The sequence below is a fragment of the Fundulus heteroclitus genome, chromosome 16 (genome assembly GCF_011125445.2).
Source record: "Fundulus heteroclitus isolate FHET01 chromosome 16, MU-UCD_Fhet_4.1, whole genome shotgun sequence".
Lineage (NCBI taxonomy): Eukaryota > Metazoa > Chordata > Actinopteri > Cyprinodontiformes > Fundulidae > Fundulus > Fundulus heteroclitus.
This window is the reverse complement of record NC_046376.1, coordinates 31,672,425-31,685,388: the sequence shown is the minus strand read 5'-3', so window position 1 is coordinate 31,685,388 and position 12,964 is coordinate 31,672,425. Positions and strand designations below refer to the sequence as shown.

The following is a 12,964-nucleotide window of genomic DNA, read 5'->3' as shown; positions in this document are numbered from 1 at the left end:
GTCTGAGCTTAAGCTTTTTATGTATAGAAGAATGGGCAAAAGTTTTAGTCTCCGGATGCACAACGCTGAATACACTGAATAACCCGTTGCTGTAATTGTAGCAAAAAATCCACACTGTTGACTCAGGTGTGCTGAACACAACATCAACAAAAAATATTAGTAATGAAAATATATTAAAAGTCTGCATTGGTGAAAGCTGTTGAAGGTAATATATACACGGGACAATGGTCGCAGCTGCTGCTGCTCTGATCAACATTCTCTTCTCCAAGAGATGGCATCAGACCCAGTAGTAAATGTCCTATAATCTCACATGCATACTTTGGTTACAGGGCACATTAGATAAGAGAAGTGGCTCTCACCAGTAATCAAATTCCCTTTCCTCCTGTTAAACGGCTGTTCCGATTCACCCTACGGACAGTCGGGCTTCCCCTCATCCGTTTACTATGAAATTATAAAAAAAATCACCTCCAACAAAAATAAAGCTGTTGGTAAAATTTACCTGCCCGCGTATTTCAAATCCATCAGTGGAATCTATAACCTTTCTAAGGCGTTTCATGTCAGAAGATAATTTGAGAATTCGAAAGGTTAGAGTTATGATAAATAAGAAACAGACATGTAACATAGCACAACATGTTTTTGCTTATAAAATGTAAAAAACAAAACAAAAAAAAAACAGCATGATGCTGCCACCGTCATGCTTGACAGTTGGTGCGGTGTTCTTATGCTGGAAGGCCTCACATTGACACCTCCAAACGCTTCTTTAAACTTTCTTGGGAAAGTTGTGTGTGGCCGGCTGCAAACGTCGGTCTGTCTTGAAGGCGTCAAGTTCAGAGCCGGGGACTTTCAAGCAGTTTCCGGTTAATGATCAGCTCACCCTTGTTGATTCCTGAACATTCCAGCAAACCTCCTTTCCTTTCTGGAGGAGAGCCTAGCTCGGACAGTTTAGACTCGGGCACAGTCAGGCGTGCCGACTGGACAACGGTCCCAAACACAGATCAGAAACCGAGTTGGGAAACAAACGTTAAGGTTCTGAAACTGCCCTGACCTCAGCACATTTAAATGAGCTCTACCCATTCTGGCCAAAATGACGCCAGGACCTTGTTATGGATTGTAAAAAGGTGTTTTAAACGAAGTGTCCTGGTGGTGTAGTAATTAGCGGTCAGCTTCCATTACCTCCCACTGAGACCTGGGCAGGTCTCAGTGGGAACCGGACGGATGGACATCTCCACCCACATTATAGACTATGGGATAAACCCCATTGAAAGAGATCTGAGCTTTACATTTCCAGTGTGAAATGGAAACTGACCCTGAGGCAGCCTGAGTCAAAAGTGTGCAGCCGCTGCTTTTACAGCTGCCCGTTTAGACAAATTACAACTCCATTTCCTCCTGTCTCTGGAACGAGACAACAATCTCCTGCTAGTCGATCAAGCTTCCTTGGTTGACTAACCTTAATTCTTCTTAACCTGTCCCACATTTCCTCGTTTTGATTTTCACAGATACTGAGGATATTACATAATAGTTGTAGGAACGGCACTAAGCGAAGCGCTTTCTTTCTGATCCAGTACTTTTGTCGTACACTTCCACCTCTACTAAATATTGACCCTCGTGTTCCGAGCTACACTGAAGACGCAAACATTTCATCCGAACTCGCTCCTTCATGCCACCTCAGGTGAGGAGTGAAGCGGATCAACTTGTTCTCTGGCGAAACGAGGTTTATTTCCTGATGGCACGGCAGGACAGCCAACATTTCCCAGAAGGTGCAGGACGTTTTGCTGCTCCGTTTCCTCAAGAACCCAACTTACCTGTATAACGTGTTACTTTGGTATGCAGCTGTAACGAAAAGATGAAGGATCTATTTTTAGGTATTGTTTATATTTTACTAGAAAGGAAATGACAACCCCAAGTTGGTAATGGCCAGGATTAATTGTCATGTGTGCAAGCTCGTCTGTTTACCGTCAGTCCATGCTTTTCATATTAAGAGGACTCCATTATAACCCATTAGTGTCGTTATAAGTGGAATAGGAACAGCATTATCCTGCAGCAAGCCTGGATTGTACTGTTCTCTACCAAGGCTGCTCCTCTCCTAACCTGACGTGCATCAAAATAAATGTTATTGAAAGCCAATACGTCTGCTTAGCCTGGATTTACACATCAGTATGAAAAAAAAGAAAAACACAAGGACAGCTTCTCCGTTTAACAGATTCTGCAACTCCAAAGGGAAAGAATAGAGAAACCTTCTGTTTATTGCTATATTCACAGTGTTGATTCCAGTCAGATGCAACAATAGCAGAATTGAAATGCAGAAAAGGGGTGGAACATTGTGGGTAAGTATCGCCATCTGCTGTGGACACAACACAACTACAAAGATAAACTAGCCCGTTCCAACAACACACAGGCTGCATGCAGTTATACATTCAAAGGCCTTTTAGTGACTGTTAAAATACAAATAAGAATGGACCTAATTTTCCAAACTAAAAAAGTCAGTTAAGTAGGCATCGACGGCATGTTTGTTTAATAAATACTGCTTAGGTCAGCATAGTGTCATTAGCTCTCCCGTCCCGTGTTTGCTCTGATCACAAAAACACCTTTCCTATTCTTGACTACCTACAGCATAAGTGAGTCTACATTCAAGTGTTCATTCTGACCATCTCTTAACGCAATATAAATGTTTTTATATGTCATCTTTAAATCTACATACAAGTACAATACAAGTATGATTACAAAGGAAGAGCAACTGAATAAAATAGCATTTTAAATGCAGCTCACTGGAAGGTTGTGCTATATATATATATTTTTTTTTTGAACAGGCGTGGTGACCCCTGTGATAGGTCAACACAACGTAGTGCATGATTGTGAACAGAGTACAATAGAAAGAGGATACATGGTTTTTAATTAGAAACACACCCCCACAGCATGATGCTACCACCACCTTGTTTCACTACGGGGATGGTGTGTTGTGGGTGATGTGCAGTCTTAGTTTTCTGACGCATGGTGTTTTGCATGTAGGCTAGAAGTTCAAATTTGGTTTAATCTAACCGGAGCACCGTCTTCCAGTTGTACTCCGTGCTCTACATGAAACTTCCACTTCAAAACTATGCACTACTTTGTGGTGGCCTATCACATTCAAATCCCAAGTAACCACGCTGACGTTTGTGGTCGAACGGTGACAAAACGGGAAAACGTTTATACTTTTTGCGAGGCGGAGGCAGTGCAGGGATGTCTGCGGACCCGAGGCCCCAGTCATTCCCCCCCCCCTCCTTTAGATGGTGGACAGTTTGAGAGCCGTGTAGACCAGGTTGGTCGTGACGCAGATGAAGCCGATCAGGTTGCAGAGGTTGGACAGGCCGTGGTAACGGCCAAACGTTTTCCTGTAGGCTCCGTACTTTGGGTCCTGCTCCTTCAGCTTGGCGTACTCCTCCCTCTGGCTGCCCAGGCCCACCTGGTTCCCCAGGCCGTGCTCCTCCTCCACGGCCCGCATCTGAAACATGACCTCGGTGGCTGCTGGGCCGAACCACTGAGCGTTCAGGCCTGCCACGATCAGCGCCACGAAGAACATGCCCATCTGGAAGAAGAAGAAGGGAACAGTGATGCAAAACATTCTGCAGGCGTGCTCCTAAGTGTTTCTGATTTTTTTTCCCCTCTGTTGTTGCCAAAGAACAATGTCACTACTCACCTGCACACTTTCATGCCAGTCCAGCAACTCTCTGGGGTGGTACACGGCATACACAGCCAGGCTGGCAAAGTTACTCCCCAGCAGGCAGTAGAAGTATACAGGAAACAGCTTGCTCTGCACCAAGCCGAAGGTGTGCAGCGTTACCTGCTTCACCAGGGCGAAACCTGCAGGCCCCAAAACCGCACAGCGTTAATACGGAAACCCTTTAGCGTGCCTCGGCGGCCGGGCTGAGCCGCTCTCACCTCCGATGAAGGAGACCCACACCTGCATGCCCCAGGTGAAGGAGAGCAGCAGCAGGTGCAACACCTTGATCAAGTCGGTCGGCTCCCCCTCTGTTGCCATGGCATCTCTGCGGAAACAGACACGAGGCGACACAAAACGGTCGGCCCGATTATAAAAAACGATCAGTTTGTTTCTCGTTTCATTTTTTTTTTTTTTATTTGAGGCATGATGTTCACTTTGTATTCATCAAAAACGGAGAGCTCGCCTGTGGCAAATGAAACACCCCACGCTTTCACGGCCCGCAGCTACACCTTGAAGTAGCCGTTTACCGGCCGACTGGATCCGCCGCTTACATTTAGGATTTGGTTTTCTGCCAAACTTTCTCCAGGTTCCCAAACAGAACTTCACAGAGGCTGACGTCCGGACCCTTCCAACCCCTCCGTTCGGCCCCATAATGCAGATTTGACGCTGTGCTTGGAATCGCTGCATCACTTTTCCTAACTAATAGATAGGTTCCATCTGTGTGTAGTTCACTTTCAGTAAAGTAAATATCCACCCGCTCTTTAAAAGCTTTAGAGGTATGTTAGAGAATGGTGGAGAACAAAGATAATCATAAATTTAAGGAAACAGCAGACAGGTTATCAATCCATCAGACTAGGCAAGGAGTGCTTTAATCAGAAGCAGCCAAGAGGCTGTTGGTTACTCTGGAGGAGCTGCAGAGATCCATCACATAGGAAGGAGAAACTGGAAGAATTCCCATAAGCCATGAAGGGTGCATGTCAAACATGTGGTGTTCTGATCCGATGAGAACAAAACTTTTCTTTCTAGCTTTCACACACTGCATAACAGACAACGTTCGACATCAACCCCACTGTGAAATGGGGCAGTGGCAGCATCATGCTCCAGGGGCTGTTTTTTGCTTTCTGAAGCCGGTCAAAGTTGATGGGAAGATAGAAGGAGATATAAACAAGACAATCCTGGAGGAAAAGCGGTCATAGATGGCAAAAACGCCCAAGAAAAGGCCCGAGGATCACCTTTCAGGCCCCTAGACATACGGCCGGTTTAAAATCATATGATACCAGTTTTTACATTTCAATTTCGAAACCACAATAAACTATTACAACACAACTATTTCTCTCTACACAATAAGCACCACTCCCAGTTTGTTTTTCACTTAAAACACTGAAGCTTTAAAAAAGGCGACAAGAAGTGGAAAAGGCTTTGCCTGCATCCATGCACTGACTGACTGACTGAAACCTTTGGTTGCAGCAGTTTGTTCCAGTATCCAGCTGTGTAAAATAAGCTGCTGCTTTAAGACACTGGGCAGCACTAAAGCAACAGGCTGAGGAAAAAACAACTTTTAGTTTTCATTTTCTCTAGCGTTCAGGAATCCCAGGGAGATTTTTTTGGGCAAACGCAAAAGATAAAATGACTTGGGCGTCACTGGCGCTCTTCGCTTCATTTGTGCAGCAGACAAGATAAGCACCCAGGGGTGAGATAAGAGAAGAGAGGCAGAGCAGCGGTTACACTCCACTCTTCATTCATGATTAAAATGACAAAAGGTAAAACGGAGACAATCGATTACAGAGGGGAACGGAAAAGACATAAAAACAACAAGAAATGACTGAAACTGTAAAAAAAAAAGTGTAAGTCTAAAAGCTAACGATCTATTAGCCACTTAGCTTTCACAGTTACACAAGTATAACGACAGCAGCTGCACTAGCTTTACGTGCGACTTAGCTCGAATAATTAAAACCTCAATAAGTTCAGCAGGCCCCAAAGCCTCCACACCTACCTTTATTCTAGGGTGCTTTGGGGAAGGAGGAGCTGTTTGTCAACAAGAGAACGAACCAAAGTCCAGAGGACGCTGTGCTGGACGGCCACTTCCTCTGTCAAATTTCTGCAGACAAGAGCTCCGCCCCTTCGGCGGAAACAGGCCAATCGCAAGCTCGGATGGGAGACGATTCCACGTTACGCTGTTTTTAACTGGTTCGTTTAAGTGGGCGCGTCTTGGGATAGCAAAACTTAACATATGCTGGTATGTTGTGTATTTCACAGAGCATGAATGAACGTTCTTAGACTCTAGAACGTTAGAGTACATTGAATCTAAAACAATTAACATTTATTTATATACCACTTCAGTAACAACACGATGCAGTTGATTCAAAGCAGTGTGGACTCAAAGGCATTCGTCTTCCCTTACTAAATAAATAAAATAATTAAAATAAAATAAAATAAAATCTGTATATCTAACGCATTTCTTTAAAAGCCTGTTATTTTTTCTGGAGCCAAAACATTGACAGCAGTCTGGGTTATTGCCCTAATTTACCTCTGAAAATGCACCATGCACGGAACACATTAAGAGCATCAAATTAATACTATTATAATTATAAATCAACCTTTATGAAACAGCTTCTACCAAATAACATTTTAAATCTTTTATCTTTTATTAAAGATTTTTTTTAAAAAACTGTTTGCGTTAACCTGTTAGAGGCGGGTGTTGGAGACGGAGCGCCACTATTGGATAGTTTGGAACCAACCAGAGCCCGCGTAAAGCCTCCGCCAACCAATCGCAGACGTCCTAACTGATAGTGCGTCCGCAGCGAGTTGTTGGAGGAACTCCCGAGCATCCTCCGCTGCCGCCACTGCTTTGGTAAGATAACGGTAACGATGTTAGCCTCTCGGTGATAGAGCGAACCATGGAGACGAAGGTGCGGCCTTCTGTCCGCCAGATAAGCGCTAGAAGCAGAGGTTGGAGTCGGTCGCTGGTTAGCACACACATGCTAGCAGCTGCTAGCTAGAGCTGGGATCACAGTGGCCGTTGTTTCTTTTTCTGTTGTTCTCCGCTTTAGTAAATGAACGAAGCGATGTTCGAACATTTAAAGAGCTGCACTATCTTTACGCTGGTATAAAGAAACGTCCGTAACAAATGTACTATGTTATTGCGAAATTATCTGAAAGGATTTAGTAAGATGTTTATAGTCCTTTTTCAGATTTGATCATAAGCAGTGTGTTTGTTGTGGGTTTTAAGTAGTTTAATGCCTTGCTCTCATTTGTTTTTGTTTTTTTTATGTACAAAAATCTTTAAAGTGCGGCGTGCATTTGTGTTCACACTCACCTGAAAGGGCTGTGGAGGCCATGGGAAGCGTGCTGAGTCGATGAGAGGTCTTGTTTGTCTGTTGTGCAGGGACACAATGGGACGCAGAAAGTCTAAAAGGAAGCCACCACCCAAAAAGAAAATGACGGGCAACCTGGACACCCAGTTCACGTGTCCGTTCTGTAACCACGAGAAATCCTGCGACGTCAAGATGTGAGGAACTCATTCATTTTCGTTGTCATCGCTTTTTGAAACTGTGCTGACGAGGAGCTGTCTATGTCCAACGTCTTGTTCTTCCAGGGAGAGAACCCGGAACACGGGGATTATATCATGCAGCGTGTGCTTGGAGGAGTTCCAGACTCCTATAACGTGTATCCTTTTTTAAGCAGCGGAACCGTGGCGCAACCACGCTGTGTTTATTTGAGTTTATGGTGATAATATCTGGTAAACACAGGTGCGCTGCATTTTCCATTCAAGACATCTGGGTTTGCCTTTTTTTTAAGTGCAACTCGGTTCGTATAAAAACGAACAATTTTATTTAGAAAAACAAATCTGAATAAGGACTTTTTTGGAAGAGCAACCTACTGAAAATATCTGCTGTGTAATTTTTAGCTAAGTTAACCCGAACCCAGCCAAAGGACCTGGGATCCTTAGTATTTTTTTTCAAATTCATTTTTACCTGAAGTCAAATGTGAATTTGTATGCCCTGTAGTTGAAGCTTGGTCCAAACATACACATCATCTATCCCTTTAAACCTCTATGAATGTTTGTTTTCTATTTCTTTTATTAGGGTCTGAACTCCTAAAAATTAAACAACAATGCGCGCACACACACCGACGTCTGAGAGAAAATGAGAGTGACCAGTTAACCTTACGGTTGTCATGCAGAAAGACCCTGGCTTTTTATAACAGTTGAGTTTGCAGGACAGGATTGGAACAAATATGACATGTATGATCAACATATGTCACACTATTCATGGCATAACAGCTGAATGTTATGTTTGTAACAGGGTAGGAAGAAGTATACATTTATTAAATCATACCCCAGTACCTCAAAATTAAAACTGTCCTTTGTTCATCATGTTGATGGAGCCATTGATAGCCATCAAGTTTTATGCTTGTGTTTTAACATGTAGAATACTACAGAGGTCCGTTCTTCATACGTTGCTTAAAACATCCGAGATCAAATGAGACATCCAAGATGATTTCATCCGGCTCATCATAATTGTTTTTTTTGAACACACCTGTTGTTTATGAATAGTGTCACTGGATTGAGTTATCTGAGATAACTGCACGTTCATGCGTTTGTTTAAAAGGGGAAATGTATCGATAGTAGAAACATGATCAGCAGCGCTGCTATTGGCTGTTCAGCATGGCCAAAGAACGCCCACAGTTTTTCTCCCAAGCAGAACACGAGCTTTTAATGGAGGTTATGCTGAATTTGAGTCATTAATTAAAACGACAGGGAACACCTCAAAGTCTGCTAAAGCCAGGAGAGAGGGCTGGCAAAAAGCAGCAGACAAATTAATGTGTAAATACTGTCCATGGTAGATGTTTCTATCACTTTCTACAGTATTAATCTTTGCATTTTAAGAATTTCACATTTACTTTGTTCTTTTATATCAGAGCCTCCACAGGAGCCACTAGAACATGGGAACAAGTAAAAGTGAAATACAAGAATATTCTACAAAATGGTAGCGTTTAATTATTATACTTTATTTTAAAAAGGTACTTGTTATGTCAAGAGATCCAAATATCGGTGTCATTCCTTAGAGACGGGAAGTAAAGGACACGTGCAAACTGTGAATTTTAACAAAAAAAATTCTTTATCTATAAAAATGAAGTTCTTCCTTTCCCAAGTCATCCACAGTTTACACGGTAAAACTGTATCGCTCCGTGTCTAGATAATCCATCCATAGTTTTTTCTAATACAATATACGGCTCGACAGGAAGCAAGCCTTTCAAAGTAAAACTAAACTTCACAATAAAATGGCCTGAACAAATCTTCTTACTGAACAGGATAAAAATAAAAAGCAAACTATCATACAAATAACTTATATATTTTCTATTTATGGCTCCAACACCACTTTTTCCTCTTTAAAAGCCACTGTTAAATGATGTGTTTGTCTGTTTATAACAGCCACCAAGAGAAATCTCTCTACAATTACACTGTCGCGCTGCGCTAAAGGATCCTGTCTATTGCACAATACGCGATTAATTTGAAAAACTCTGCAAATTATTCTTGCACCTTCTGCAACAGGTTGCAGTCGTAAAAATGGACATGGCTACGGCAGACTTCCCATCTCCCCCGCTAATACAGCCCTGATCTAATCCTGTTTACATCAAATAAGCCTGTTCTCGAGCAGGCTTAAGATGGCGCACATGTTGCTGTGACAGCAAGTGCAGATTGAGTTTCGAAGAACCAAACAATCCAAGATCATGCCAAATTGTCACCAATCAAATCCAGCTAACTGAGTTAGCGACGTACGAAGAACGGACCCAAGGTCTTTAACTTGTGACAATGTAGGTTCACAACGGGCCCTTTTCAGTTGGACCTTAAAAGCCCACCGTGCATTTACCCCGGGCTTTACGTTCATCGGAAGAAGGTCCTGGTCTGAGGGTAGGGCTCAATCCGAATACCCTCATAGAGAAAGGGCTCTCGAGCCAAAGCAGAAGTTCATCAGCGGTCGCCATGATCAGTGCTGTCCGAATAGTGCAGTCAGTAAGGAAGGAGGTAGGAAAAGCAGTCTGTATGCTCCCTCCCATGGCTAGTTTTGCCTTGGAACCCAGCAAACGTCCCTTACCGGCGCTAAGAACCCTTAAAGGTATCCCACAATCCTTTGCGTGACATGACGTAAAAGCACAGCCCCCTCACGGAAATCAACGAAAATTGTCCGAAGAGTTGTTCATTTCTGGAAGGCTGTAGACTCGGCTCTGACTCGGATCATCCATGCCTGTTTCCATCATGTAATGACGTCTGAGTTGAAGGCTGTCCGAATTCGGCACAGTAGTCCAAAGCTCCTTTCCTCCCCATCATAGAGTTCTTACTGTTGACCCCATGAAGGGGCAGGAGCTAATATTTAAGGTATTTGGATGGAGCCTGGTAACCTGACTCCGCCAGATAGATTTGCTCCGCATATCCATCTGGAAACCTTCCGTTGAAGTAATTTTGGGAAGGGGCGAAAATACTGGTTAGCTGATTGGCCTATGTTGGTGATAGACGGGCCAAATAAACCAATCAGATCAACGAAGCATATGACGTACTCGTCAAAATGCTTCGTCGTCGCTTGTAACAGAGCGACGACGAAAACACAACCACAAGCCAAGCTACTCTTGCTGCTGCAGGTAAAGGCTCGTTAGCTCAGCAAAGAAATACTCTGTAATTCCGATAAAACTTGCTCGATAGCCACGGTAACACTAGTTTCATCGGCTGAAACCGCCATGTTCTTTAGACTGAACTGACGCGCTTCCCGTTGCGTCACACCTCAACCCGCCTCAAAGCCAACGCTGATTGGACGTTCGTTTGGTGAACGGCTCCAAATTTTCTTTAACGGAGAGTAGCCAGACTGATCTGCGAGTGAAACCTTGAAAGCTCGCGAGATCAGGATGGTCTCACGAGGCTAGGAGCCTGGGACTTTTCGGCAAATTGTGTGCAGCAAGAAAAACTTTCCGCCACAAGGGGGCGTAAGGAGCAGTAAGGAAATGACGAGTTTATAAACATATTGATTTTATACCCTTAACTTATCAGAAAAGGGTGTGAAAGGGTGAGAAAGTACACCTTAACGTCTCTTGGGTAATTTTCTGCAAAAGCTTTTCCCCCTGAGCACAAAATGTTTGTTTCATCTGCAAATAAAACAAATCTCATTTTGTTTGATACCTTGCACTTATTAATATACAGAACAGTTTAGGACCCGACCCTGACTCCCCGGGGATCCCACAGGAAATGTCAAAACAGTTTTAATTAATAAATCCCAAACTGCAGCATGCTTCATTGATAGGTTTTGATTCACTCTAGCACCATACCGTTCTAACTTATGTAACAGTATGTTTTGTGGTTTTGTCAAATGCTTTTAAGTCAGTATCCCAACATCAGCATAATACAAAGATCTTACATTTAGAAAAATTATAACGGTCAACATAATTTTTTATTAGATTTTCATCAGCCAATGAAATCACAGCTACCGTTTAAGTGTTTCTATTGCACAAATGCCATAGTAGTGAAAGGCAGACAGGGCGGAGGAGGGGATGGGTTAGCTTAATTATGGCGGGACAAACACATTTTAGGGCAAAATTGTCCTTTAAATAAATCCGCCTCAGTGCTGTTGTGGTGATCAACATAATATCTATTAGATTTTCATCAGCCAAACTGAAACCTAGAGACTACTGCTGCGTATGCATGCTCCATCTCGCTACATTGCACTAAAACAAGTTTGGAATACAAATTCACAAGAAAATACTCTATGTCACCAAATCATCACAAACATGATGTGGTTCCTTAACGACTCCTCTGCAGATCTCTCTGAACCAGTGGACGTTTACAGCGACTGGATCGACGCCTGCGAAGCAGCCAATCAGTAGTGGCGTTTACTGAACTCACAGCTTCAGTCTAACCTCACCCTGGGTTCACTCTGGATTCGTCGTCTCTGAAGCCCGTCACACTCTTTGTTCCACACCAGACTGTTCCTCTGGTCGGGTCCGAGCGAGGCCACGTGGACAGTAACCCGTCTCCATCACGGTTCTCAGTGTAGATGTAAACGTGTTTGATGTATTTTGTTAGTCTAGATTTTTTATGGGTAAATGGTTTATTTCCTGTTATGGACCAAACTGTCAAATAATCTTTCCACCATTTAAAAAAAAAAAAAAAAAAAAAAAACTATTTTTTCATTTAAAGAAAAAAAAAAATGACTTTTTTTTTTAATCTAAATATTAGGTGTGACAATGAACATTTACTGGGTTTTACCTTTTTGTTTAGTCCCAACATTCATCATAAAACAAAAAAAAAAAAAAAAAATTGGCAATTTTTTTATAACCCTGTGGATTCACAATCATGTACTTGCTTTCACACCACTGATGGATTTCACATCCGTGTACCTTTAGGTGCCGATAGCGATTAAAACAATGAAATCACAGCCACCGTTTTCAAGTGTTTTTATTGCACAAATGCCATAGTAGTGAAAGGCAGACAGGGTGGAAGAGGGGATGGGTTAGTTTAATTATGGGGGGATGGGGGGGGGGACGACAAACATTTTAGGGGGAAAATGTCCTTTAAAATAAATCCGCCTCAGTGCTGTTGTGGTGATCGCTCGGACAACAAATAATCTGTTTAATGCACAGTTAAAAAAAACAAATCTACAATCTCAATCTAAATTTAATACAAGACGTAAAAGACAATTTGGTGGTTTGATAATACAGCAAAAACATGCAAGCAACACTAGATGGCGCACTTCCAACAGCGGTAGCTGCAGTTGAAATCTACAGCCAATAAAATGCCTAAGGCCGTTTAACCTAAACCACATCTGGTCTTAATCACAGCTCATTGGGTAATAAATCCCACAACAGCGAGTGGCACCTTCAGCCTTACGGTACAATGATAATGATCAAGAAATGTTCTTGAACTTATTCTCATTAGGCTTGATTTCTAATGCAAAGTTTCAGCAAGCAGCTTGGGCTTGAAATGCCTACCGTCTGCCGCTGGTGGTACTCAATGATCCGGGTCTGATAACGGTGGCGTTCCCATGCCCAGCGGCCTCTCTTGGAGCAAGGAAAGTTACACTTGGATGAGGGGAAAAAAGATGGTTTTGCTGCAAACCTATAGCCCTACGCTGTGGTGCATCCATGAGCCGATAAAACACGGGCTTACTTTAGAGACTTCCACAGGGAAGAGACGTTATACTGGTTAAGGAAAGCCCTGGCCATCTGAAGCAAGACGACGCTTCATTAAAAATCCTGCAGCCAGGAGAAACACAATTTTGC

General features: G+C 42.9%; 2 protein-coding genes across 4 annotated transcripts; one reads left to right on the top strand and one right to left on the bottom strand.

Annotated features, from left to right (window-relative positions):
• Positions 1–2,188: 2,188 nt before the first annotated feature.
• On the bottom strand, positions 2,189–5,829 carry LOC118566451 (transmembrane protein 205-like). Its single transcript, XM_036148600.1, has 4 exons — positions 5,691–5,829; positions 3,916–4,022; positions 3,674–3,837; positions 2,189–3,562 (listed from the first exon to the last, which is right to left on the bottom strand). Exons 2-4 carry the CDS (start codon positions 4,013–4,015, stop codon positions 3,260–3,262), a joined length of 567 nt encoding a protein of 188 aa, XP_036004493.1. The 5' UTR covers positions 4,016–4,022; positions 5,691–5,829; the 3' UTR covers positions 2,189–3,259.
• A 591-nt stretch (positions 5,830–6,420) lies between these two features.
• On the top strand, positions 6,421–12,120 carry elof1 (ELF1 homolog, elongation factor 1). Of its 3 annotated transcripts, none has more exons than XM_012867911.3 (4): positions 6,421–6,548; positions 7,083–7,205; positions 7,293–7,363; positions 11,505–12,120. In XM_012867911.3, exons 2-4 carry the CDS (start codon positions 7,090–7,092, stop codon positions 11,567–11,569), a joined length of 252 nt encoding a protein of 83 aa, XP_012723365.1. In that variant the 5' UTR covers positions 6,421–6,548; positions 7,083–7,089; the 3' UTR covers positions 11,570–12,120. The 3 variants fall into 3 exon arrangements, with proteins under 3 accessions (XP_012723365.1, XP_012723366.1, XP_021174884.1); XM_012867912.3 differs by lacking the exon at positions 6,421–6,548 and adding an exon at positions 6,555–6,646; XM_021319209.2 differs by lacking the exon at positions 6,421–6,548 and adding an exon at positions 6,589–6,606.
• The last annotated feature ends 844 nt before the right edge of the window (positions 12,121–12,964 follow it).

Excerpts from the sequence above, each read along its gene's own strand:
- LOC118566451 (XM_036148600.1), bottom strand. The coding sequence starts at position 4,015 with ATGGCAACAGAGGGGGAGCCGACCGACTTGATCAAGGTGTTGCACCTG. Across the intron at positions 3,838-3,915 it reads GTGGGTCTCCTTCATCGGAG|GTTTCGCCCTGGTGAAGCAG; the intron begins GTGAGAGCGGCT and ends TGGGGCCTGCAG. Across the intron at positions 3,563-3,673 it reads ACTGGCATGAAAGTGTGCAG|ATGGGCATGTTCTTCGTGGC; the intron begins GTGAGTAGTGAC and ends TTCTTCTTCCAG.
- elof1 (XM_012867911.3), top strand. The coding sequence starts at position 7,090 with ATGGGACGCAGAAAGTCTAAAAGGAAGCCACCACCCAAAAAGAAAATG. Across the intron at positions 7,206-7,292 it reads AAATCCTGCGACGTCAAGAT|GGAGAGAACCCGGAACACGG; the intron begins GTGAGGAACTCA and ends TTGTTCTTCCAG. Across the intron at positions 7,364-11,504 it reads GTTCCAGACTCCTATAACGT|ATCTCTCTGAACCAGTGGAC; the intron begins GTATCCTTTTTT and ends ACTCCTCTGCAG.